Source organism: Dermacentor variabilis, chromosome 4 (assembly GCF_050947875.1).
Source record: "Dermacentor variabilis isolate Ectoservices chromosome 4, ASM5094787v1, whole genome shotgun sequence".
NCBI classification, from domain to species: Eukaryota; Metazoa; Arthropoda; class Arachnida; order Ixodida; family Ixodidae; genus Dermacentor; species Dermacentor variabilis.
Window position 1 is genome coordinate 133,047,728 of NC_134571.1, and position 27,832 is coordinate 133,075,559.

General features: G+C 46.4%; 1 protein-coding gene across 1 annotated transcript; it reads right to left on the minus strand.

The window, feature by feature from the left end:
• Positions 1–4,298: 4,298 nt before the first annotated feature.
• Positions 4,299–25,983, minus strand: LOC142578340 (neprilysin-1-like). The gene is made up of 7 exons (XM_075687738.1): positions 25,951–25,983; positions 24,111–24,488; positions 17,813–18,267; positions 14,353–14,620; positions 11,922–12,193; positions 7,351–7,633; positions 4,299–5,044 (listed from the first exon to the last, which is right to left on the minus strand). Exons 1-7 carry the CDS (start codon positions 25,981–25,983, stop codon positions 4,748–4,750), a joined length of 1,986 nt encoding a protein of 661 aa, XP_075543853.1. The 3' UTR covers positions 4,299–4,747.
• Positions 25,984–27,832: the final 1,849 nt, after the last annotated feature.

Consider the following 27,832-nt stretch of genomic DNA (forward strand, 5'->3'; position numbering starts at 1 on the left):
CTTGACTTCATTCTTAAGAGGGCGCCATGCCGAAACGTCTACAGTTAAACACCTCCACAACGAAATGCGTTGTATAACGAAGGATTGATTATGTCGCGGCTGAATTCCTATCTTTTATGTGGATTGTATATGCCTTTAAGATAAATTTGCCTGTGCAAGGAAGTAGAAATTCCGGCCTCATTGGCGGCTGATTTGTTACTTTGAGACAAGCTCTTCGTGAAACAGCATACGAGGCAGCTGTAACGACGCCACATAGCTATACTGTGACTGTGCTGCCGCACTGCTCCAGCAATCGCCCAACTGGTATGGTGGTTTGTCATGTGTGTTCTCTAATCGTAACTGATGACCGACGGCGTCATCAAAGCAACCTAGGTCGGAAAGGACGCGAATTCCAGTGAAGACATCATTAAAGAAACCATCGAACCAAAATATCTGACCGCGAGCGATTCGATAGCAACAATCGATCGCCCCAATTTTTACCTTTCTTCGCTTACACTTTTAGCATCAAAGCGTGCCATGAACCTCCGTTAAATAAAGTCAGCTGCAATCGCATATTCCGCCAAACGAAGTGTGTACAAAAAATTAGGCACTCATTTCGACAAGTCGACAACGCAGTACATAAGAGCACGGTGTTAACAAACACATATTACCATAGGATTAAGGGGTATAGTGGTACCAAACAAAGCCGTGCCCTAGTCAGGAGTGACGAAACCATTCCATAATATAAGCAGCTCTACATGAGTTTTACTTTTTGTTGATACAGCCACCACTGACGTAAGTAGAGGAAGTACCAGAGTAGAAATTAGACGATCTACACGAGGAAGCTTCTGGAATCCAAGCATATACTCGGGAGATGATCCAAAGGCCAACCTTCAAACGCTTACTAATTGTCGCCTCACTTCCCTTTGGTGAATGTACAATTTAAACGATGCATATTTTCAAAGAATAATAATTAAAGGAAATGTTTCTTCTGCTTCGTTCTCCCAGAGAGTGCTTCCTTTCACTGGTGAAAGGAGAAATTTCAGTTGTTTAGTGACATTTATACCTGACTCCGTGACAAAACCCGAGTCGTCCTCCCCTTCTAGGTACTCTCAGTTCTCAAGCGCTGCACCCAGCGTAAGCGGGCAGCACAGGAGCAGTCCGTCTCCAAGAGCGCACCTTCTCGCGAAACGGAAAACGATGCGGGATTCGCTAACGCAAGGGAAAGACGCGGAATGCAAGACTACAGCTGCAGTCGGCCGAAGAGCACAAGTCGCACTCTCGGCCTGTCGACCCCCGATCTCATTAATTCAGCGACAAACCCTTCTCGGGCACTGCGACGGCTCGCCGAACCTCGTGACCCCATAGCTCGTGGTACGCGGAAGCGCGACAAAGAGAAACGCAAGAGGAGTAGAACTATCTCCAGACGGAAAACATAGGGAGAACGCAACCACTCCGGCTGCGATATACACACAGCCAGATCGCATAACCCTGTCGGCGGAGCAGGCACGCGACACGAGAAAAACCTCCGGCGAACGCCGGCAAATCGGATTTGCGCCGCCGAGCGTGCTGAATTCGCGAAAGCCAAGCGGGCGCTCTCATCACGAGCCGCAGGCAATGAGCATCTCCGTCGCCGCTCGCTGCGAAAGATGAAGAGAAACGCGACCTGTCACTCGATGTGCCCGAATCGCGTGGTACAGCATACAGTGAGTTCAAGCAAACACGCGAAGAATACACGGCGCGTTTCTGTGCAGAGTTTCATGCGCTCGCACAAATTAGCGCCGAGTAAAAAATGCGCACCAAAGAAATCATTCTGAGTGGGCGTATACCTTGAGCGTTTACTTCTGTTCTGGCGCATAGCAACGGACATACCGTTTACTGTTCGATCTTGCTGGCGGACAGGAAAGAAAAATCTGTCCGATTGGGAAAAAAAATTACTCGTGGCATCCTGGTGATGTCAGGTGGAAAACAGCATAAAATAAAGGGGCGTTATAACGTAAGCTGTTCCAAACTTTTCTATTCCTACTCTGCAGTCAGCCCTCTTGATTTGACAAAATCTTTTTGGGGCCACCCCCAAGTCGCCTGTCGGTCACTCGACGAACACTGCTATAGCCCCCCGTCTGATATGACGTGTACACACTGATTATGCATGTTTGAATAAAGCAAAAAAAAATCGCTGTTTCTGATTGGACGCCTCTTCGCCATTAGACTTCGGCTATTGGTCAAAAGCTTTAGGGCTGCACCCACTTCACCTGTGTGGCATGCGACGTCCCAAAACCGCGAAAACTCACAGCGTCGTACTGACGTGTACGCGTTAAAGATGCGTTAATATGCCGAACAAAAAAGATATTTCTTTTTCTGAATAGACGCAGGCTACCCCGTTCCCAAGAGATTTAAAAGATGGCCACCGCCGATCGCTCAGGCACTGACTACTCTCAGCTGCCGAAGAGCATGCGTACAATAAATATTGCGTACAATAAACCTTTTTCCGTGGCTGTGTAACGTTTTCGAGCACTTTCACCACGTTACGGCCTCACACTGCCTACTCTTCCTTGCTGAGGATCCGATTTAGCAGCATGCTCAACCTTCCATTGCATGCCGCTGCGATTGTCTAGCAGCCACCGCAAGCTAAGTAAGGGAAAGTGGACAAATCCGAAATGCCGACACCAACCTCTTCATCTGGTTATCGAATTTCATTGCGCTGGGTTGGCCCCATTGAAATCTTCTTCTCTTGACCATGCTCCTCGCCTCTTGCGAGCCAATTAGATAAGACCAGCCGTTCAGTGTAGGCAATGTTTTTCGCTTTTAAAGCAAACGAAAGTGGCCTCGTATGAATGAGGAGAACATTTGATTGGTCTCTTCAGACAATCCTGTGGGTCCTCGCCTGGTGCTTCTGTCCACGGTTACACAGATTCGACGTCAGAAGATTGGAATAAAACATATTGGAATAGCTTTACGTTATAGGGCAACAGGTTAGCAAGTTCGGTAACGAAGTCGATCATTTTTACCACTTCCAATTAATGCAGGTACCACACCAATGCGCGAAAATTCCAATTAGGGAGCTGTATTGTAACCTCTCGAAGATTCAAATTATCTCTTCTATGAATGGCACTTAAACTTTAAACTTTCTACCCGTTGAACAGTGCTAACATTGAACTCACTTCCAGCTAAGCGTATACTTGGGGCTTCGTTTGTGCAGTTACCTGGCGTGGAAAAGCCATATCGACACCATCCTCAGATCTGCTAACCGCTCCCTGGCCTCATCAAACGTATTCTTAAAGATGCTTCCACGCACATGAAGAAATTAGCCTATACTACATTATTTGGCCCAAAAGTTGAGTATGCGTGACTTCTTTGTGGCACTCAGTCCAAGAATACCTTATTTATGATAATAAAACCCTGAAAAATCGTCCTGCTATATTTATGTTTTCAGTTTATTCACGAAGCACCAGCGTTAAGCTGTTAACACCACGCCGAACTTGAAAACATATTACTTCGTGACACACTATCACGTTCTCACGCTCTTTCATAAACCTTATCGCCACCCATGCCTTCACGGCGATTTTTTTCATTCCGAGTCTGCTATACTGCCTTGTCGTGATCATCCTTCCAAAAGAAAATTTGGAGGACCTTTAAGCTTCAGCTTTAAGAGTGTAACGCGATAGCATTCAAAGATCCCTCACTGCCTCTCACGTTTCCCGGCAACTGAAGCGTATGTAACTCTAATGTTTACCAGGAAACGTTGGCCACGAACGCTATGCACGAATGCGGGCTCTGTGGTAGAAACGCGGCCTCTTGCGAGGGCCGCGATCCGGTGGAGGCGAGTGCCAGTTGGACACATTGCAAGGAAACGGGCGTGCCGCTCCGTGGCCCCCCAAGGCACCCGCGCACAGGCGCGGCAAATGACGGACGCCGCGGCCGGTCTGTAAATTGTATAAACACTGGAAAAGGATTTTTTTAGCTTCCACATAGCAGAATTATGTTTTCTCGTGAAGTCAAATTAGAATCCGAGAGATATCATGTGTGTAGGTTGTGTGCAAGTCAGAAGAATTTCTTGGCATTGAAGAATGCAAAATTTGTTTTCTTTTTCGTCGGAAATGAGGAAGTACTGAGTGGTACACGAATTCAATCTGTTCAAACAGTCTTGTTGACTAACGTTTACCCGCCCTGATATGTAGACTTCATTTAGCACCATTAGCCGTGACACATGATGAAAGCTCTGGTACAACTCTTTTTGAGCACAGCTTCTAGTGAGAAACAAAAATGACTGCGCAAATATTAAATAAAGCTAGAAGTATTAGACAGCACTTCACGCAAAGCTGATTTATTTCAGAAATACTGCCATCTGGGGCATGACACCTTAGGCAGGGGTCAGCGATACGACAAGAAAACAGACTGGCAAACGAATACGCGGAGTTACGGCATATTTGCCATTTGTGTACAACAGCTAAAAAAATACGTACTGCTTCAAATTGCTCACCTCGTTTTGTTTTGTTGGCTTTTGTATTTGTATATAACCAATTTGTATATTTTTTTTCGCTTTCGGAACAACTCTGCCACAGTTTCGCTTCAATAAGGTTCGTCACTGCAATAAGCATATCGCTCTTGGTAATACTTCTTGAAGAGAACAGAGATAATGATAGTCAGATCTATTCTAACTTATTATCAGCAGTCTGAATCCGTACAGATCAAAAATAACGCTGTCGCGTTAAAACAACTGGCACATCTCCACAAAGTCCTCAACTCCAGCAGCGCCAAGTGTGAAGGGTCATACGTAGGCGCACCGGTTTCCGAGATTCATGGCGCTACCGAGCGGGCAAGTGAACGCGTCGGCGAAGTACGAAGAGCTCTTGAGCGGTATGTTGCACAATGTGTCTCTGGGCATGACGCTGCCCCCGCACTGAATTAGGCAGAAGGCGATGAAGAAGAGCATGTCTTCCGAGTAGTCCTCGAGGCCTGGCAGCCGTCGATCCTGCAGGTACACCTCGGAGCGATAGGCCGACCACAACGCCACGTGACCGCCGTACAGCAAGAAGGCCTCCTCCATGTTTTCGACCGTGTCCACCTGGGATCACCGGCGTGAAAGGTCGAAATTCATAAGTGCAGCGGGAATTATTCAGTTTCTCGACGTACGAAACAACCAAATGCTAATCCCAGTAGAGAAAAGAATGTTGCACTCCTTCCTCGAATAACTTCTCGCATGATGGGGACGTGAAATGACACATCCCGATGCGATGGGTGATATATATATATATATATATACGAATGCTTCATCGGTTTGTATTTAATTGCTTACTTGCTGTTTAAAAAGAATATTTAGAGGTCAAAGGGCATTCTACCCTTTGTGCGGACACCGGGACTGGCTTTGTTTGTCCCCATAAAAGAAAAAGAAAGAAAAAGAAAGTGGGGAAGCGCGTACCACCAGCTAGGTATGGCAGGCGTAAACCAATCAAAATAAATGAATAGGGGAGGCGAATGCCATCCCAAAGAAAATTTGTAGAAAAGCCAATTAGGAAAAGAAAAAAAACGGAGGCAAGCCTGTAGAAGTTGAGAAGAATTGTCAAGAATGAAGAAGAAGAGAAGTAGCTAAGCGCAGAATGAAAATCATGCTCCTAACAAGAACCAACAAACCCCCCCCCCCCCCAACCACCCACCCACCGCTCCGGCTGCCATCCGCAGCACGGGCGAGTTTTATTGAGGACAGCAAAGGAGCATGCGCAAGCCTGCCCCACCGGGACTGGGGATAGTGACTACATCGAGCGATCGAGCTCTTGATTTTGTGTGAAAGATATTGCATTCACTACCGCAAAGCGTATTCTCGAGCCGGCATCTCGCTCGTTGAGTGGTTAGGAAATAATGTGTCCTAGTAGAACCGGTTCCTACCACTTCAACTCCCAGTGAATTCAACAGCATTGTTAGGTTAGCTGAATGAAAACTGTCTGCGTAGTGCGACGCAAGTGTCCGTTAGAGAGTTAAAAGTGGTCGTAATGTTTCCGTAGTGCCACATAAAGGCGTTTTTATGGACGTATAAGAGGAGCTCCTGAGCTTGCCTAATATGGGCTGATTTTCTGACTTACCATTCATCCGTTTACTGATCATAACACTCCATTCTTGTAACAGATTTGGCTAGAGAAACAGTTGGAAGTACATTCGAACACGTGTGCTTTGTGCTTAAGACACGACACGTTTACTTTGGACGACACTTCCACAAAAGACGGCTGAAAAGGCGCGTTCGGCCACCTTAACTACTTACACGGATGAACTACGGGTGTGTGTTCACGGTACCCACTTTAATTCAGTCGTCTAGCACATACTATACGGCATGGATTCCCTAATATATAGGAAGCGGAGGCAAACCTACGCCAACATCTTATTTCAAAATGAAGATATTTTCACTGATCCGCGAGCGTAAAGCAACTGTATCGACGAGGAAGACCTAAGTAGCAGCTGAAGTTACTCCTACTGGTCTGTGAGTGGAATGGTGAAAAAAACAAAAGCATTAGATGTACCCAACTCGTGAAACGGAATAAAACATGTGCTCCACGTTTGTGGCAAAAATCCGTTGTTCGTTTTGGTTGGAACACGTAATTCCTCTCTATTGACTCACATCTTCAAAAGATAAATAACAACAGGACACTGTGCCTAACATTGCCCCCTGAGTGAGCACCTATAATAAAGCATAATTTTAAGGACTAAATGCAGCAGCTTTCGTTAATCGCACTGCCCCTTTTACATCTGTGCAAGGAGCCAGAAGCTGAGAACGCGAAATATAAACGCAACCCTAAATTTACCGCTTTTCCACATATCCGCGATTCAAGCACCGACAGGGTTGTACTTATTTGTATGGGAATTACTCAGGAATCAACGCCTCTTGCGACACTTAATTTTGTTTAACGCCTAAACAACCAACTCCTAAATGCATACATAAGGCCACATTGGCGATGCCGGCGCTCGTCCTGCTCGGACGCGTGTTTCCGTAGCTCAGGGTTTACCCGTTTGTTGGTTCTTTTCCTCGCTACTGCAACCCTGATGTTTATGGACCTCTTTGGAAGTTCATAATCAATACTTGCGCCTATGTTAAAGGTTCGTCGGCATCTACACCCTCGTGCTGCGGAGTGATGCTGTGGTGCTCCGCGTCGGGATGCTGTCGTGGTCGTTCGACAGCACAGCGAGTGCTTCTTCCAAAAATACCTGAGTTACTAACACCAACCAAAAGTAGGCCACTACTGTGATAACAAAACTGCAAAATTTAAACGACTAAGAAGAAGTAAAAGTGAAATACATGAGCTGGGCCAAACGAAATATAGATTAAAAATGAGGACAGAAACAAATCCCCGCTGTACGTAGAGGCAGGCCGTTCGATGGGCGTACCTTGAAGATGGAGCGTTCGATGCACGTTCGTGCACTGTTGAGCTTCTCACGTTGCGTCGGGCTAAGGTCGTCACGCGTTTCGTAGAAGGCCTCGAAGAGCGCCTCGGAGACAAGCGATCCGATGGCTCCGTACCGGAGGCCCGAGCTGGTCTGTTCGTCGTAGATAGGCAGCGTGGCCGCAATGGGCGACACCACGACCGAACGGCACGCATGGTCGTAGAAACGGTAGTAGTTGACCCGGTCCAGCTTAGGCGCGTAGCAACCACCGATTCGTAACGTGCGCCTGAAATGTACGGTCTTGCTAAGCCAGTCTGCGGTGCAGTCCATACAGTGCCGCAGAGAAACTAACAAGTGCAATCGCTGTATCTCGTGGGCAGGAAGAGCTCTAGCCCTTTTGCTCAGGACGCCGGCCGCGACGCTCGGCCAGTACAGAATCTGCTGAGTGTGAGCTCACCAAAGTAGTCGCACAATAATGTTATACGGGCGAGGAGTTGCAGTGCCTTAAAACATAAATGGATAGCCCTATATAGGACACCCGCTGGGATGCGTTGTTGATGTCAACTGACAATAACACCACCCGGTGCAGGAGGCTGCAAAGCCAAAGGCTTGACTAAGCTAATTGCGATAGTAGCACACGATATCTGTCCTTGCAAGGGTTTTAGTAACGAAGGCGTGGGTGGGCCATTGCTCATAATGTTATTGAGTTAAACTTGTTCTGGTGCATAGAGCATAGGAAGCGAAGATTTTCTTTTTCTGTAGTTCTCCTGGACAGGACTTTAATCCGGCGATTACTAGTTCCAATTGCGCTTGACTAAACGACATGAAGTGCACAAGAAAGGTTCCTTTACATGCAGCGAGTTGCCAGAGCCGCTATTCATAACGACTTACAGTAAGAATGCTAGGACACTCTATGCCGGAAGCAGACGTGCTAGTTAGAAGAATGAACCTTCGCTAGATCACTATGATGTTACTATGGGCCTTCCAGTGAAATTAAGATTTATTAGTGATTAGCACGGACGATGCTCGATCTAACAACAGGAATAGTCATGTTGTTGACTGAGCTGGCATGTATTCATTGATCAATAACATAATCGAGCGTTAAGAATCCGTCAGGTTTCGCTATTTTGTGCTAAAAAGAAATAAAACTTAAGTTAGAGCGTTCGTGGCCCTTACTCAAAACAGTGAAGCAGAAAACCCTTTGATAGATTTGCCACCATAAAATTGTAATAGACCGAACACGACTCCTTTAAAGCAGACAGTGGAGATGGATTCAACAAGCTCAAAACCATCTTGTCTTGAAATTTTCTAAGTAATTGCAGGTATCTTCAATTGCTGATAACATATGGCAGTGCGTTACACAAATGCTGGTAACTGAAGTGATCGGAAAAATACTACTGTCCCCTACACTCTCAGTCAAGGGGTGGATGACGTATTACGTAAAAGCGATAAGTCTTCAGTTTCGCGTAAGCCAACGCATAGAAACAGGCCTTTAAGCGATAACACGCGTTGTATCATGGGACAGCTGTAAGGAGTAATCGCTGTAAGGAGAAAAAGCTGCATAAAAATAATCAATACCAAGGCGTCTAAGGGATGGAAGAACGAACTTCAATTCGGTAGACGCTGCCATTTTTTTTAAGAAGCAACACTAATGGAAATCAGCTCTCGTTGTGACATCTCGTAGCAGTCTGAGCGGTCTCAGTGATGTCCATTTAAATCGATGCTAACGCCGACAAATTTCAAAAAGCTGGTGCAGCTACGAGAGCAAGCTCAGTATTGACGGACACAGAAGTGCGATCTGAAGCGGCGAGCAGCTACGTGTTCTGTATCAGGCGGGCGAAAATGCGCGTGCTGCGTGATATCATAGCTACCATAGCCCAGTGAACCAGTGTCTACTCGGTAAATTTATTTTGTCCCCTTACTGTAAGCTTAGTATTTCGTTGACTTCGAACATCGCATTGTTGCCAGGCAGCAAGTGGCGAATCTCGGCAATCTAGCAGTGTGTGCTTGCTTAACCGCGGTGGATGTTACTACGCGAAGCGATTCTTTTAGAGCGAAGCTCTATATCTCTACCGTCCAAGGAAATTTTAGCGTCGTTGTTAGCGTGGTAAGCAAAAAAACTCCCCGTGCGTAGGCCGATCCCGAAGGTAGTGCAATAACTGCCCGACCAGCGGAGGAGGTGAAGCAGGTGTTTAGCATTCCCATTAGTGGGCCGATCCCGAAGATGGTGCAATGCCGGGGCCACCCACGGCAGAAGTGAAGCAGGCGTTAAGCATTCGCCAAACGAGGGCCGACCCCGAAGATAGTGCAATTCCGGGCCGACCCATGGCGGAAGTAAAGCAGGCACTAAGCACTCCCGATACGTGGGCCGATCCTGACTATAATGAAATGCCGGGCCGACCCGCAGCGGAGGTGCAGTTCGCCATTAAGGGGCCCATACACAACTTCGCTGGTCATCCTTCTTCGCAGAGTGAAAGGACACTCAACTTTCTTACGTGTTTTTTGTCTCGTTTCTGTTTACTTCAAATCAACTAATGCCTGTGATTCCTCTATTGCGTTGCGAGTGACAAATCATTGAATTTTTTATGTACGAATGTTGCTGAATGCCTGCATTTTGCGGCGTTTTATGTGGGCGCGTGCCAACATTTGAATCGAACGCGTACTAGAGTGCCAAAACTAACTAGTATGACGGTCAATAGCGGCACCTGCTTTCATACCACAGGCATTGCATGATGCATCGTAGGGCTAGATACAAGTGTTTCAGTGGATTTTTTGTATATCCGGTCAATTTTTTGCACAATATCGAAATTCCTTCTTTTCCGTCTCATCCAAAAATGCAAGAATAAATGAAAAACAAGAGACTCAACCTTTTATTAGGTACTCTAACCAGGAAACTCCATTAAGGGGAAACTACGGCAATTTTTCAATGCGCATTCATATTAATAAAATTGTGAATATACGTTCTTTCTGGCACTCTGTTTTTCTGTCCTCAAAGGTATGGTTGCAATCCTTTAACTTTCCTGAAAATGAATTTGAGAAATTGGTTGCCTTCCCGACTCATGATTTTTACTGGCTACCTTTGTTTGTGACGTCAGAGACTAGACCGCCACTGCCGCTGAAATCGTCACTGAAATCACCGCTGTCCACACTCTCAGGTAAAGTACACCCTTTGGTGTGTATCTCTGCCGCACGACAATAATCGCCATCTGTCTTGCTTGCGTTTACTTTCTTGAAAACGCCGCGCCCGCTACTTTCCTGTCGGGAATGCTATGTCATGCTGACAACGCTCATGCCGTTCGTTGCTGGGTTGTACCGGGCTCGCCGCGTTGAAGAAAGGAAATGCTGACAAGGCAGATGACGATTATCGTTGAGTGGAAAAAGGGTGTAATTTTGCTTAAGAGTCCAGTTCGGAAAATCTATAAAAGCTCCCTCTCGCGTCAGGAGACATCATCAGCTTCGCTTCTTCGGCTTTAGTACCATGTGTGCTGCGTGTGTACCAAGCGTTCTGCGTGCTTACGTTATGGTAGTAAAGGATCTGACACCACCGACTCATCGTGACGTCACAAGAAGCAGCGACTCGTTTTGGTTTTGGCATCTCGCTTCTTGGTTATTTGAAATTATTAATGAATTTCTAGGCAAATGAACTACCCTACCGGTGACAGTACTGTCAGGGTCATTTGAAAATCACAATATGCTCATATGGTTAAAAATATACCGGCATTGCTCTTTAAGCATTCCACGCCAAATAGCAATGCGCCAACGGGGGATACATCTCCTCAAGCGATCGCGTGCTTCGGTTCATGTCGTGCTGTTTCACGCATCCAAGCTGTGCTTTGACATAAGGCAACAGCATTTAAATAAATAAATAGGCCACCATGCACAGAGTAGGGACATCTGTTTCGATGAGCCAGGGCTCATACCTTTCATAGAAGACAAGGGTGAAAGTTTAGCGCGATCATGTGCTTTCAAAAGGATGGTTTTCAATTGGTTCCTTTGGGCGAGCGTACGTTGTTCACAGCGAGCAAGTCTCCCCTTATAGATACAGTTGTTTTGTAACAACCTACCCCCGCCCCCCCCCCCCCCCGCCTCCCTCTAGCACGCGGTGGCGAAAAACCTGCCTCATTGAACTATAAATTATGCCCTTTCTGCTTGCTAAATTATATGATATGATTATGAGGCACGGCATAGTGGGCGCATCCGGATTCGTCTCGACCACACCCGCATCACTTGTACGGTAGACGGGCGTTCTTGCATTTCGCCCCGAAGGAAATGCAGCCGCGGCGCGGCAGCGATTTCAGCCCTTGCACTTGGGCTTAGTAGCGAAATTCCAAAGGAACTACGCCACCACGGCAGGTACAAAGGAGCCAAAGCTAATTGTAGCGACCGCTACGGTTTGTACCATGCTTACGCTGGTCGCTCCGAGAAGCCTTTGTACCATGTGCACATACGTACTCACAGGCCAACACGTTTGTCTAATGATTACCTGCTATAATAAAGAAATAGAAAAGCAGGGTTCAAGTATTTCTGGCACTATGCGCTCGATTTCTTTCTACTAATTTTCTCCTTTATCACACAATAATACTTTTCCCAAATGTGCTCGCCTGAACGACATGATCTGCCGGTAGTTGGCGAGCACGGAGTCGCTCATTTTCGGCAATGCGTCCGCGGCGGCTTGTTCGAGTTCGGCGACACTCGCAAAACGGCCGTTGTCACCGAACAGGTGAGGCCGCGTGGTGAACTTGGAGAAGTCCCTCGCTGGCTGCGAGCCGTTGGCCGTGAATTGGGTCAGTGTGATGTTGAGAGGGTAGTCGATGTTCTTTGTGATGCGGCGGATGTCCTCCTGAGCCTGGGACCATCACGGACAATAATGTTTAAGTAGGACCGCATGACGCTGCTGTAAATATTTTTTTAATATTCTTTCGTACGCCCTTGGTCTGTGTGCAGCATCTATCATTCGATTGATGGCATGTTTGAGAGCACTAATCTCCCTGCGCTCAGTCGCCTAGTCACGTCGTACTATTTAAAATCGCGAGCGCTTTTTTTTTTTAATTTTGTGGGGCCTTTGAGGCGTTGTAAATAGATAAGTAAATAAATAAATAAATTGATTAATTAATTGAATAATTAAGTTTGGCTCAGAATTCGAGCCCCACTTGTCTCCAAAACGCCAAGTCAAGCTGAATCTAATGGCGCCGATGTGCCCCGAGAAACGTAGTGAAAATTTGGCACAGAAACTCGAAGTGCTGATGCGTCAATACGATGCAGTGAGACAGCAGCGGATCTGGCAAACTAAAGAGCACAGCCCGCCGCAAAACTGGAAACATTACTCGCAGCGCAAAACTCGAAGGACCGCTCGAACATAAATGCTTTCGCGTTTACAACTCATAAAAAGTGCTTAGCTGTCCTCGAAGTTTGTTACATTAGCGACCCCTAAATTTCCAGCAAAAAGTACTTTGTGTTGCATATGCATATATACATGTGTGCGTTTACATCCGGAGGACGATGACCCAGCGCTATCTCCCCATGCTCGCCAGGCAGTTGTCTTCGGTAAATCCTTTTCTTTAACGCATTGCTCTCATCATGCAAGAATATACGGAACTGCCATTTGAAATGTGGTAGAATGTTCGTTTTGATTTCATTCTCAGCTGTTTACGATAGTTTCACAGCAGGCTTCTTCTCCGTCACAATATTGAGCAGGCTGCTTCAGCCCCTCCGCTAACACACCCCTAATTCGATCCAGGTATAAACTAAGTGAATGTGTTAGTTCTCGATGAACATCCTGTGAACGAGCACCATTAATGTTTTCGAACGCCCTTAGTCGTACAAATAGCTGCTCTGTAAACACATCCCACTTTTTTTTTACTTAAAGATGCTGCCGCTTGAGTTCTGAGACAATGCATCGCGGGTACATTAGAAGTGCACAAAAGGGAACAAAGTAGAAAAATCTGTAGCATTAAAATCACAAAACACATGGGCTTCTTAAAATATAGAAAACAGCTAGAACAAGTTATCAAAGCACTAATATGTCATACGAAGCTTTTTAGGAAAAGCTTTGTTAGGTACTTTCTTCAAGTGCATGGATTACCAGAAACAGTTCAAGGACGCTCTCAGTGATGCTAAGTTTACTGGGTTTGTTCGGCGGATGAAACGGGCCGAAGGGCTGATAAAAACCTCCCGTGGTTGCTTAGTGGCTATGGTGTTGGGTTGCTAAGCAGGAGGTCCCGGGATCAAATTCTGGCCACGGCGACCGCATTTCGATGGGGGCGAAATGCGAAACTACCCGTGTAATTAGGTTTAGGTGCATGTTGAAGAACCCCTGGTGTTCCAAATTATTCCGGAGTCTCCCACTACGGCCTACCTTACAATGAAATCGTCTTTTGGCACGCAAAACCCATTATTTCGTTCTCAGCGCTGATGAACGAAAAGGGGGACATGATTGCAGCAGCGGAATGAATGAACTTGTGTAAGTTGATAAGGCGTTTAAATATGCGCCCGTGTGACATCTATTGAAGCGACAAAGTTTCAGCGCGAGGAGCAGGGCGACCAATTATATTGAATAGAGCTCATATATAAATGCGATGGATCTGGTGTTGGTGGGTCATTCTACACTTTGCCCGTTAACCTTCCCTTCACGTCTCTCTCTCTCTCTCTCTCTCTCTCTCTCTCTCTCTCTATCTCTCTCTCTATATATATATATATATATATATATATATATATATATATATATATATATATATATATATATATATATATATATATATATATATATTGCATGTAGCATTCGCTTACCGCCGATTTCACCATATGCTGCACCACAACGACTGTGGTTCAGAAGCAAACAAAATGTGGTCGCACCGAAGGAGAATGTACGTAAAGCGTGTTCAGGGTTTTCCTATGCCGCCTTTTCGTTTCCAGAATTGCCACACGAGTAATGAGGGCCAGTGAACTAGGCCAGCATTCGTGCTACAGAGCTTCTTTATCTGCTCTGTGGCAAAAGGCTCTCCTTACCTCCTGTGCGACATTGAGCTGCACGAAGGCGGCCGGCATGCACTGCCCTAGGAGTTTCTCCATAAGGACGAGACAGCGTGCCTCGACAATTCGATCAGGCGTGGATGACGGGGCGCTGCCGGCCATTGAGTCCGAGAGCTCGGCGCTGAACAGTGGTCCGAGGTTGAAAATCGTAATCCATGCCATGTACAGAACCATCGTGTCCTCACTGAACTTGGCAAGAGCCTTGTTAAGGGCCCGAAAGAAAGCCGGGTCTTTTAGGTCGAACCTGTTTGTATTAAAGTAATACGATCGGTTAACTTGCGTTCGCGTCCTTAGTGTCACTTGACGAAAGCCTTTTAACTTCAGCCTTCAGCCAGTTATAACTTCCCAAAACACGACTTTTCAAAGCAATACACAAGCTGCGCTAGGAGGTAGGGATAAAAGCTGAGCAGGGTAACTTAGCGCATCACGTGACATTGAGTCACACATTTGGCAAAATGCAACACCGTGTGCCTAATAAGCCGTATTGTTTGAAAGGTAGATTACAATATACGAGGAGTGACATCTAGCACCAATATGAATTTTTGAGCGTAAGTTAGGGCCAGAGCATGATAGCGAGATTGATATTATCCCATCTTTTCATTTATGTCCGAGTATAACAGCACGAGCGACAGGCATGAAGCCCCTGGGATTCTTGGAAATATGCCAACACTTAGAACACAAGCATGGATGCCTTTTGACGTTTTCCTAATTAGTTCCCCCTAAGTCATTAAAATAACCTGAAGAGAATTCGAAACGACTGAAGTGAAAAAGCTGTTCAGTATGATTGGCAAAAAGAAAAATGCTTAACCTTTCCCTGCAATGCGGGCTTAGATAACAATCCAGATCATATATTAATATATGCTTCATATTCTGCTCAAGCAATTGAGCTTATAAAACTTATACAAAGTTCGTGCAAGATTCCCCAATTATATGACATCCGCTCAAAACTACACTGATCAACATGTTAGACTAAGTACACAAATGGACAAGATGTTTTGTCCTCGCAAACTATCTTCCCAGATTACGTCAGGCAGTATTTATTTATATATCGGTGTTTAATCCTGTGAATATTTTTATGCATACCTTTAAACGGAAGTTTTATTGCAGGACCACCTATGTAAGAGCCCCAGTTCTTTTTACGTTAAGAGGGGGCTGTGGGCACCCCTCAATCTGCTCTTTGGCGCAGCCTTTACCCACAGCCTGCTTCTTTTTTTGAGGAAAATACAAAATAATATATATATATATATATATATATATATATATATATATATATATATATATATATATAAACGTTTATTGTATGCCTGGGAACCGGAAAATGGTTTTTCTCTGACATCACTCCACCAAATTTGATGAGGTTTGTTGTATATAAAACAAAAAGTTAGAACCTTGAGACTGTTGAAAGCGATTTTTTTTATTTAAGCCGCAGACTATGTAATCAAAGTGATGAAAATCACAATAACTTAAAAAGATGAATCAGCAAATTTTATAACTCCCTAACTCAATAATGGAAAGTGATATCACAGTTCTGTAAACTGCACAATGTATCTAAAGCGGATAAATATTATTTATTAATTTATGGATTAGGTGAAATTATTACTATGTTTAGAAGGGATTTGGAAAATTTCTGCTCACATATAGTCCTTTATTTCGAAGCAATGTGAATTACACAAATTTTGGACTCTTTAGAAGGTCGAGCTGAGGTAGTTTACAAAATTTCCATACGTGTTTGTGATGCACAGTTTGGAAGTTTGTGACACAAGGTTTGCAAACGGCGTGGTTCTACCTTTCTAACATACCAACTTCTGGCAATTTTTTTGAAACATTCCAAGTGATAAATCTATATTCTGCTTGCTGCAGTCACTTGAATATAGCTTTTAATTGTAAGTGCTACAAATTTTTCTTCAAGGGATAATTGCGATGCTGCCTGTTCCAATGCATGTAAAACACGGAAACCCTTTACTTAAACAAACCATTCTTTTATTTGGACAAATCTTGTTGCACGTGAGAGAAAAAGCTAAATTCTAATTGCTGTGAGACAGAGTTCGAATTGCGGCTTGGTATATCTTACAAAATTTTCTCAAATTGATATGTTGGAAAGAAAATAGATCCATACCGTTTACAAGTTTTTAATTCTGAAGCAAAATCAGACATCGCCATTCTGTACATTGCGAACTTTAGAACTTCCTGCAATTATTTAAAAGTTATGTGAATTCGTTGAAGACTTTACAAGTGCCTTGGAATAGAGATACTATTCTAATAATGGGGTATTTCAGAGGGGTGTATAGTAAATCAGTTCAGTTTGTTTTAGATGTATGAAGAGCTGCAGTTCTCACAAGCGTGATCACTTTTCATAGCTGAGTTACAATGTTTCAAACGTGAAAGTTTTTTATTAATGGGGTATTTACAACAATTTTTCATAAAATCTAACCGCCTAAATAAAAGATTACCTGTCTTCAGTCACTATATTTTAAAATTATTTTTATATGCCACTAACGTAAACAAATTTGATGCAGTGGTTGCCCAGAAAAACGATTTGTCAGTTTCCATGCATTCAGAAAGAAGACCCGTGATAAAGCATCTTTTTATGAGCAGTGTCTTTCGAGAACGCTACTGCACAGGACACCGCTAGTCGGTGGCCATACAGGAAAAGAAAGATGAAGAGAAGTAAGAAACGTTCAAGGCCGATTCTAGTTACATGTGGTCTCGTGTTACTGAAATGGAGTCGTCGTAACGATCTCACCTAAATTTATGTCAGCCCAGTACGGGAAGAAAGCATAACCACCTTTCCTTTCCAGATCAAATTCATCGAACAGTGCTGTCACGAATCCCAGCTTGGCGAAGCTGCACCTAACCAAATTTTTTTCATATAAGTATTCACATGATATGTAACATCTCTTGGAATCCATTTTACACAAAACCGCATTTTTTTTCCATTGCAAAATACTTATTCGAAGTCGACTTCGAAGACATATGGGGCCACGATGTAACACCAGCTCTTTATAAGCATCTTAGATCTTTCTGTAGTAATGTAAAACAAGTGAATCGATGTTAGGCTTCGAAATATGGCATCAGGAAGGAATGCATGTGATAAGCGCCGCTTCTTGGCGTTGCGAAACTCGTTTCTTGATCGCCCGGTCTAGATTGACGACGACATAGCTAAGAGAGCTAAGGCATTGTGGTTTTTGGTTGCTGTAGCCACAGCGAGAAGTTCAGCACCAACCCACCTCGCAACAACGACACAGGATAGAAGTCGCACGTTTATACTGTGAGCTTGATGTGACCGCAAGAGTTAAAGAGCAAGTAATATGGCTGATCAGAATGCACTCCGCGATCTCGTCTGCGTAACGGCATAGCCACTCAGCCATGAATGCGGGTGGCTTGAGCAGGCGTTACGGGCTGCGCATTGAGCGAATATGTAGCACACATGACTGACCTTGTGGCCGGCGATTGCACTTGCTCCAGAGCAACGCTGAGGAGCTTGGAGAAGACCCGTGCCCAGGCATCGAAGGGTCTCGCCGAGCTGGCATTTTCGAACTGGCTCCGGTTTAACGGTGGCCCGTTGTCTTCTCTGAAGAGTACGGTGAGCGCTCTGCTCACTTCGTCGTCGACGCTGGCGAAGGCTGTGAGCTCGGCTTCGCACGTGCCCCGCTGGTGGCTAAAGTGGCGGCACACGCGCCGCAACTTGTCGTCGTACGCGTGCGTAGCCTTCCACTCGCCTCTCGTGTGGATCCAGTCCGGAATGACATCTCTGAGTTGCACGGTGACGATGGCATCGGCGACCTTGCCAACAGTGAACACCGGGTCGAAGCCGACTTGGAAGTGGCTGTAGACTATTGCGTCGAAGAAGAAGCCGTCGCTGTTATTGAAAGCTGGTTTCTTCTCCGCAGGCTACAATGACGAGGAAAATGCGATAGTCTTGTTAGAATAAGTCCCGATTTATTAAGACCCTCAGTTGTAATGAAGTACGGCCCCGTGTCCATTGTATTCTTATTGTCCATATGGTAAAATAAACATTAAATTGCAGCAGATTAAGCGGGGTGAAATATCTATAGAGCGAAGCTTTGGGTAAGTGCATGAGGAGTCGAAACACGAATACACGCACGCACGCACGCACGCACTTTAGGCCGAGTTGCTTACTGTTAGCGAGTACAACATAATCTTCGAATGCATCACGGTTTCAGAGGCAGCATGCAGATAGGTACGTAGCGCCACTCAAAATCATTCTATGCCCAAGAAGCGCTTACTCCTTCACTATCGTGCAGCCGCGCATATGCGAAGGCAAGCTTTCTGGTTCTGTTTTGTTCCCGCACGCCGGCAGCGCCGCTGCCGCGGATGCGTGCAGGCGAGGGCCATCTGGTTATAGTGCAGGAAGCCCAGCGGGGCGCACGCGACGCCTACTCCGCTGTGATTGGATGGCCCATTCGGCAAGTGAAAAACCAAGCCGCAGCCACGGACACTAAATACGGCGAGGTTCTCAAAGAAAAAGCTTCGCTTTCATTATGGCGTGACTCCGGAATCATTCCAACGCCGGAGCTACTACTCCGTCACTCTCGTGTGAGTGGGCAAGGGCTGTCCGCCACGGCTACGGGAGGTGGCTCCTTCGTAACGCACCGCCGGTGCCTATGGTTTCAATAAGGGTGCATGCGTCCCCATTGCCGTCGTCTGGTTCTTATAGCAATGCCACTGTCTAGAGATGTTGCGGGAAGTCTCGCATGCCCTAGTGATTTATTCAGTCCGAACAGCATCAACACGGAAGGGTGGTTTTCGTTGTACTCTACCTGACCACAACTTTCTGTAGTAGCACATCATAACCTACGAATATGCGCTCGCACATGCGCAGCTTCTGCTATTCGTTACTACGCCAAGAAGTGCCGACATATTGCTGCCTGTTTACAGGACCGGGAAAGCCAGAAAACTAGGAAGAGCATTTGTTGAGAGAGAAATCTTGAACAAAAATAAAAATAACAAGTGGTACGATTTGTTCTATGGTACGTAACTTGCATTTGATTACATGCGCCGACTACACGAAGATGCACAGTAAAAAAGAGAAGAAATGTGTGCTTCTGCTCCGTATAAATTTCGCTGTGTTGCTACAGAATATTGTCACTGGGTATAGTCATGGTCGCCCGTATATTCAATGAAGAGCTTTAGCTAACCACTTCACCAGCCGCCATGGCTTAGCGGCTATGGTGTTGCGCGGCTAAGCAGAAGGTTGAGGGATCAAATCCCGGCTGCGGTGGCCACATATTGATGGGAGAAAAATGAGAAAACGCCCGTGTCCTGTGCATTCGCGGGACGTTAAAGATCCACTGGTGGTCAAAATCAATCATAGTTTGACATCTAATACTTAATCATAGTTTTGACACTTTATACCCCAGAATAATATAATATGTATAGAATTGAACAGGCTCTCAGGAACGGACGAAGCCTAAACACAGTGAAGAAGAAACTAGGAATAGGCAAGAATCAGATATGTGCGTTAAGGGACAAAGCCGGCAATATCGTTACTAATATGGATGAGATAGTTCAAGTGGCTGAGGAGTTCTATAGAGATTTATACAGTACCAGTGGCACCCACGACGATAGTGCAAGAGAGAATAGCCTAGAGGAATTAGAAATCCCACAGGTAATGCCAGAAGAAGTAAAGAAAGCCTTAGGAGCTATGCAAAGGGGGAAGGCAACTGGGGAGGATCAGGTAACAGCAGATTTGTTAAAGGATGGTGGTGAGATTGTTCTAGAGAAACTCGCCACCCTCTATACGCAATGCCTCATAACCTCGAGCGCACCGGAATCTTGGAAGAACGCTAACACAATCCTAATTCATAAGAAAGGGGACGCCAAAGACTTGAAAAAGTATAGACCGATCAGCTTATAGTCCGTTGCCTACAAAGTATTTACTAAGGTAATCGCAAATAGAATCAGGAACCAGGCAGGATTCCGTAAACGCTACTCAACAATAGACCATATTCACACTATCAATCAAGTGATAGAGAAATGTGCAGAATATAACCAACCCTTATATATAGCTTTCATTAATTACGAGAAAGCGCTTGATTCAGTCGAAACCTCAGCAGTCATGGAGGCATTACGGAATCAGGGTGTAGATGAGCCACATGTAAAAATACTGGAAGATATCTATAGCGGCTCCACAGCCACCGTAGTCCTCCCCAAAGAAAGCAACAAAATCCCAATAAAGAAAGGTGTCAGACAGGGAGATACGATCTCTCCAATGCTATTCACAGCATGTTTACAGGAGGTGTTCAGAGACCTGGAGTGGGAAGAATTGGGCATAAAAGTTGATGGAGAATACCTTAGCAACTTGCGATTCGCTGATGATATTGCCTTGCTTAGTAACTCAGGGGACCAATTGCAATGCATGCTCACTGACCTGGAGAGGCAAAGCAGAAGGGTGGGTCTGAAAATTAATCTGCAGAAAACTAAAGTAATGTTTAACAGTCTCGGAAGAGAACAGCCGTTTACGATAGGTAGCGAGGCAATGGAAGTGGCAAGGGAATACATCTACTTAGAGCAGGTAGTGACCACGGAACCGGATCATGAGACTGAAATAACCAGAAGAATAAGAATGGGCTGGGGTGCGTTTGGCAGGCATTCTCAAATCATGAACAGCAGGTTGCCATTATCCCTCAAAAGGAAAGTGCATAACAGCTGCGTGTTACCAGTACTCACATATGGGGCAGAAACCTGGAGGCGTACGAAAAGGGTTCTGCTGAAATTGAGGACGACCCAACGAGCTATGGAAAGAAGAATGATGGGTGTAACGTTAAGGGATAAGAAAAGAGCAGATAGGGTGAGGCAACAAATGCGGGCAAATGACATCTTAGTTGAAATCAAGAAAAAGAAATGGGCATGGGCAGGACATGTAATGAGGAGGGAAGATAACCGATGGTCATTAAGGGTTACGGACTGGATTCCAAGGGAAGGGAAGCGTAGCAGGGGGCGGCAGAAAGTTAGGTGGGCGGATGACATTAAGACGTTTGCAGGGACAACATGGCCACAATTAGTACATGACCGGGGTAGTTGGAGAAGTATGGGAGAGGCCTTTGCCCTGCAGTGGGCGTAACTAGGCTGATGATGATGATGATGATGATGATGATGGTGATGACTCCAGAATTCAATTCAGCTGACAGCTTACGATCCGCCGCGCTAAAACTTCTGTATCAACCATTCTCCTTCCAACTCTCCCACTTTCTCCAGGAGACTGCTGAATTCCCCACCATCTCTCCTAATTGTACGAGCAAGGCTATAAAATATATGGCGGTATCTATAAAAGTGGGAGCATTGTCTCCAAAAAAACTACCCAGCGTCACCATGACAAAAATTTAAAAAAAAAAAGCCACTTCATCCAGCACTCCCACATCGTAATTGGCTTTATGCAGTAACACCCTAACTCAAGCTCGTTGGTGCGTGCCTGAAGAATACGAGTAACAGCGCTGCACAACGAAATGTGGCTGAGAACGAAAGCCAGCCCTTCGTGTGTCTCAACCACGTAACGTGGTCCAGCGCTGTTACTCATTTTCTTCGCGCATTATGCGCTGCTAGATAGCCGAAGCCAGACGTAATCGAAGCCATTATTTCGTAGCCAGCGTAGGCTTAATTCAGTTCGCTTCAGATCGTCATGCGTTGAGGAGTGCGCATAAGGCAAAGACCTAATATTCGTTGCATATTGATCGGTTTTTTAAAGTCAGCTTTGCCGCTGTACAGCATCGTTATGCGAAGAAGCATTTTAGGCATGGAATGGAGCAATTGTAACATTAATTATACGCGTGCCCACGTGGCATCTGCGGTCACAGTATGACCATCGAGACGTCTAATAACCGTAGAGGCCGCCATTGGAAGCTGTTTCTCGCGTTCTGGCGGTCCGGACAGAAACAAGCGATTTTTGTTATTGCTGTTGTGGCTGTTGCCACTCCCTGGTGAATCTCCAAAACATGGTGTCAGACAGGCACGTAGAACGACGCTCCGGTTCTGCCGCGTATAGCCGCCGTATGGAGAACGAGGCCGTGCTTCTCTCTTTGTCCCCCAACGCGCGCTTGGCGCCACGAACGTTCTGGCCCCCAGCTTCATTGTTTTGTTAGTTGCATAATGTGCTGATCATCGGCCATATTGGATTATGTTGTGGCCATGGTTCACATCTATTGACCGCATTTTCCCATCTGTTGACCGCGCCCTTAATATGGATCAGCGCGTTCCCAAGCGTGGTGCATATGCGCTTTGTAATACCCTATGCTGGATCCTTATGCATACAAGATAATTTTGTCAAAAGATCGACTCCAACTTGCGCGCACAATATAGGACATGCCGAGCTTATCCTTATGCCTGCCACAGAACATGCAGGGCGTTTACATATGACCCCGAGGGAAACGAGTTGAGTGGGCTTTTTGGGCTGGAATAGGCCTGTCGAGTTCACGTAAAAAACTAGCCGGTCAGGCTGAACGAGCGTTGAGTCGCGCCGAGTCAACTGGATGGCATGGGGTACGTTGACTGAGCCCGACCTATTCGCAGCATGCATGTAAACGTGGACGGATGGGACCCGGCAGCGCCGAGACTTGTGCGGGATCACTTTGACGTAGCGATTTATGCGCCACCAGCGGCAATAGTAACAGGACCAGACAAAGACAAGCACTGGGCAGTGCAACCTCACCGTAACCATAAGACCCGTGAAATAGAGCTGTTGCAGGCGGCCGCGGGCGAGGGAAACCATGTCGAACGCGTTGATGTCTCGGCTCGACGCCGTGCGCTATCGTAGTCCAGACTCCTGAGAAGAGAGTTCATGTAAACGCGGTCGCGTCTGGCTCGATTGGCCTTGGTATTTACTCGACCCGCATCTATTGGTTTCATGTAAACGCCCTGATAGAGCGTTTCCCTCGCTCCGCTAAAGTGATTGAGCAGAGCGGGATGGTGCGGCCACATTGGTGCTTAGTCGTGTCGCAGTCACGCTGCCAGCGCGCTGCTCGCGTCTCGGGAAGACGCAGTTATCGAAATTTCAAAGTCCACAAAATTTCCTCCGATGCCGCAGCGCCTGACGTCTCAGCGGAGCGGAAGCGATGCTCTGTTAAAGCTTCCTCCTGTTACACTCATCATTCAAATGCGTGTCCCATACATCCATGCTTAAGGGCGCGGATATAGATCGGTTTTTCCACAGCCCGCCTGCAGCGGCAGGCGAAGTCGGGTGCATCACGCTGGCCACGCCTAGATCCTTGAAAACTTGCGCTCTGCGGTTTGGCGCGCTGAATGTGGCTCGCAGCAGCGCAGCGTTCAGGTGACGCTGCAGCTCGTGCGCCCAAGGCTGAGAAGAGCGAGCGCTTTTTCGCTTGGCGAAGGCGCTAGCGACGCAGGGCTCCAATCATTGCACCCAAACTGAAGGCCTGCAAGCAGCCGCCCAGCCAAGCCAACGCTCGAAGCTCTCTCCATGGTCTATCGGCTTTGGCGTGAGATAGGACGTGCTCTATTTCCACGCCAGCAAAGCCAGAGCGCGCCGGACCACGTAACTCTAGAGCGTCCAATCTTCTACGACGTAGCCTCACAGCGCCGCGCGTAGAGCACGACCGCGTTACGCGAGACTATGTCAGCACCCTAAGCGCGAGGGATCCTCCTAAGCATGGAAAGTGACTGCAACATAGTCACCTCTGCTTAGCCACGCCTTGCTCTGAGGATCATCAAAAGCTTAAAATTACGCACCAGAACGCAGCAAATGTACTCGCGACCGTCACCTGCGGCCAAGTCAGACCTCCCTTGGCCAAGAGGTTGCGAAACTGTCCGGTGTCATCGCGGTGCCGCTGCGCCACGGCCTCGCAGCTCTGGTACAGCAGCGCGGCCTTCTGGCGCAGCGTCTGAGGTGCCCCATCGGCGGCCACGACGACGGCACGCGCCGTGGCCGCCAGCGACGCCACGTACTGGTCTCGGTGCGCCTGCCTCACGGACACGTTGTGCTGCGAGTCCCAAGTGGAGCACACGAAGCGGTAGAAGTTGTCGCACGGATCGATCGCCGTGCTGATGCTGCTGCGGATGAGGCGGCTGAACTCGGCGCAGCCGCCGGTCTCGCAGATGGAGTAGAACTTGGTCGGTATCACCGGGAAGGGGAACATCACCTGGGAGACAGGTCCGTGGCGAAAATGCTCTCTGATAAAAGTTGCGTCGATTTCGCAGTAACTGCGCAGCCTGCATTCCTCCGGCCACGCTCGAACTGAATACAGGTGCTGCAGCTAAACCAAATTCCCGTTGTATATTTCAGCGTGCGTTCTGCTATTAGCAAGCAACGAAACCCGCGATGTCAATAGTAAGTAGCAGGAAATCATACCTTCGTCTTGACGGCGGTATAAGGAGCCTTTATTGGATCATTAATCTTACTTTCTGAGAAATCTGATTCGCTACAGCGCGCCAAGGCTCGCTGAAGACCTCGTTGCCGTTTCTTTTTTTTTTTTTTGCGCAGCCGTGAAGACATTGCATATAGAATTTTGCTGGGCTTGCGTACAAAAACAAAATACAAACAAAATTACACGGGCGCAACAATGAATATTTTATTAGAAAACTTGATGCCGTTTTGCGACATTGCCCCTCGACAAAACCAACGTTCATTAAGGTGTCGCATTTGTCAGGTTTGGTAAATATGAATACTTAACGAAGGCGACGTATATGAGTGCCATCTGCAGTGGAGCCCAAAATTAACATTTCACAATTTTTATTTTTGTTACATATTCATTGTTAAGGTAGGCGACAAATGCGTGAGTGCTCAGGCTGTGAAAACTCCTCCCCCCTCCCACTTCAATGGCAGAAATATGTTAAATTCCTGAATGAAAGCTTCCCCCATGCCTCGTTGTGATTATGATAGTATATTTGGTTGACTATCTTTTTACGCTCCCTCACTCCCTTTCTCCGCCGCCTTCAAGGTTGCTTACTATACATTTTCTACTTAAAATGGTTAATTTCAATGGTGGTCCCGTGCCACCAGTTCTTTCTTGCCTGCTTTTTTAGCTACGCTTATATATAATCCAATAGACGATGGCCTTCTTTCGCGAAGAGAAAAAGAGGGGGGGGGGGAGAGGTGTAACGCTCGTGAAAGAGAAAGAAGATACGCACAGGAGAAACCAAGAGAAGAAAACAGGAAGAAGAGGGCGCCAGATCAATTGGGTCTGATTAAATGGAATGTTACAATTCAGCGCAGTCACAGTTATGAATCATGTGGGCGTCATTCCCCATCGCCCCACATGAAGACGGTCGTCTACTGGTGAGGAACTACCAGAAAGATGGAGACATTGCCGTTGAGTTACCTGAAACGGTCAACACACCGGGCTCCTTGGCCGTCTCAGTTGATAGAGCCAATGCAGCACTTGAGAATCTCGAATATATAGGCTCAGTCAGAGTGAATATGCATGTGATTGTTTTTAAACGCTGGATTAGCCAAAGCATAGTTAAAAGCAAAACTGAAGCTCTGGGCCATCTAATAGAACACCATTTCAAAAACCAACAACAGCAAGTGCAGCGACGGTAAGAATTTCTGACTATGTTGTCATCAACGCTCCGATCAACAAAGAAGACGGTGCAAGAACTTACCAAGCCAGAACGATAGGTCGTTGTCATGGGCATCTCTAACGTGTATACATGGTGTCCCAGCTAATTTTATCCAGAGTTTTAAAATATGCGAATACCACGTAGCTATACAGAACCAAGGTATAGTTGCTTGCCGTCGCTTGGAGATACTCAAATTACTTGTTTTTTCATTCCGGCTGATTAAATAAATAATCTTAATTATTTATTCATATTCTCAAATATTAAAATAAGATGAAAAGTGTCAATGAGAAAATTGCGGTGTGACATACAAACTCCCGATTCAGCTTTCTGTTTCTGAATACGTGCTACATAAAAGTGTTTTTCCGAGTGTGAAGGATACATGGTTTATCATACATACATACATACATACATACATACATACATACATACATACATACATACATACATACATACATACATACATACATACATACATACATACATACATACATACATACATACATACATACATACATACATACATACATACATACATACATACATACATACATACATACATATACAGCAAACATGGTTTATCTTCGCGCCCATTATCTTGCGGCTTGAGCCGGTCATGGGCTACGGCGATTCGGCCCTCTCGGATCTCAGTGGAGGATCTCACGGGATAGTATGGCCTTGACGGCCCATGGACACAGGGACTCCGCCTTGCCCGATTCCGGACAACTGATTTACCGTACTCTGCGTCCCTGTGTTTCGAGCTGACGATTAATTGAGCCTCGCGCTGCGGTCTGCTAGCCTCCTGGTTAGCTTAGATGGAAGAGCGACTGTCCCGGAAAGGCGTTGGTCCCTGGTTCGGATCCCAGACAAGGACGAATTCGTCCTTATACTGCAAAGCTTTCTTTCTCACAAACCCGAGTAGGTTTCCTTTGTAGTTACGTGCTACTTTTGAGTGGATGACAATTTTTCCCCTTCATGATACTTCATCCAGCTTGCCGGTCTCCGTAAAAGTCATGTGCCGCCTTCTATATGTTTGATGCGCCCCACAGTGCTGTCGCAGTACAGTCAAACACGTTGTGGGGCTAGTTGCTGCATAGCTTTCAATAGGTGAAGCGCCAATAGATACGGCACACAAGAAGGAATTCAGACAGGAGGAGGCGCCTTGTCCTGTCTGTATTCCTTCTTATGTGCCGTCACTATTGGCGCTTCACCTATTGAAAGCAGTACAGTCATCTCCTGCATTCAACAACGCCGCAATAGAAACCTAAATTACACGAACCCTGTAGAGGAGGATCGTGAGTATGAGAAATAAGACGCCTCCGCCGAAGCCGTATGCCGGGTACTTCCAGGTGTCCCACGCACTGGGCTTGCGTCGGCCAGAAGCGGGCTTGGAAGGCTCAGGCTTGGCAGGCGGTGCCGCTTTAGCCGAGCTCACTGTAGCCGACCGTTGCTTGCAAGGCGCTGACGCCGCCCCTTCTCCGTTCTCCTTCTTGGTCGGTGCGTTCGCCGAAAGCCTCGTCGTGCTGTCGTGCCTAGAGGATTCGGGATGGCTGCGGGACTGGCGCGACTGGTCCGCGGTGTTGCCCCGCCCGGTTAAACCCGAGCCCGACTTCCTCGAGCCACGTCTCGAAGGAAACTTTCCTGTATCACGTGGAGTACAAGGATACGGGGAAAGAAAATCAACTTTACACTCTGCCAATATTCTGCCAGTGTCCTTGAAGCTGCGGAAAAGACAAGACTGCATGCAGCGTTCAATAATTCGCTCGGTAGTCTGCTCGAGGTTGAGCGTGTAATTCTTCAGCGTCAATCAACACATGGTGTGGGGGCCCGTGAATTCGTTTAAAAGCGCTTCCGATTGCATTTCGGCAAATATGGGGTAGCGAACATTCGCGAAAGAAAGTAGCGTAACAACAAAACTGTACAGATG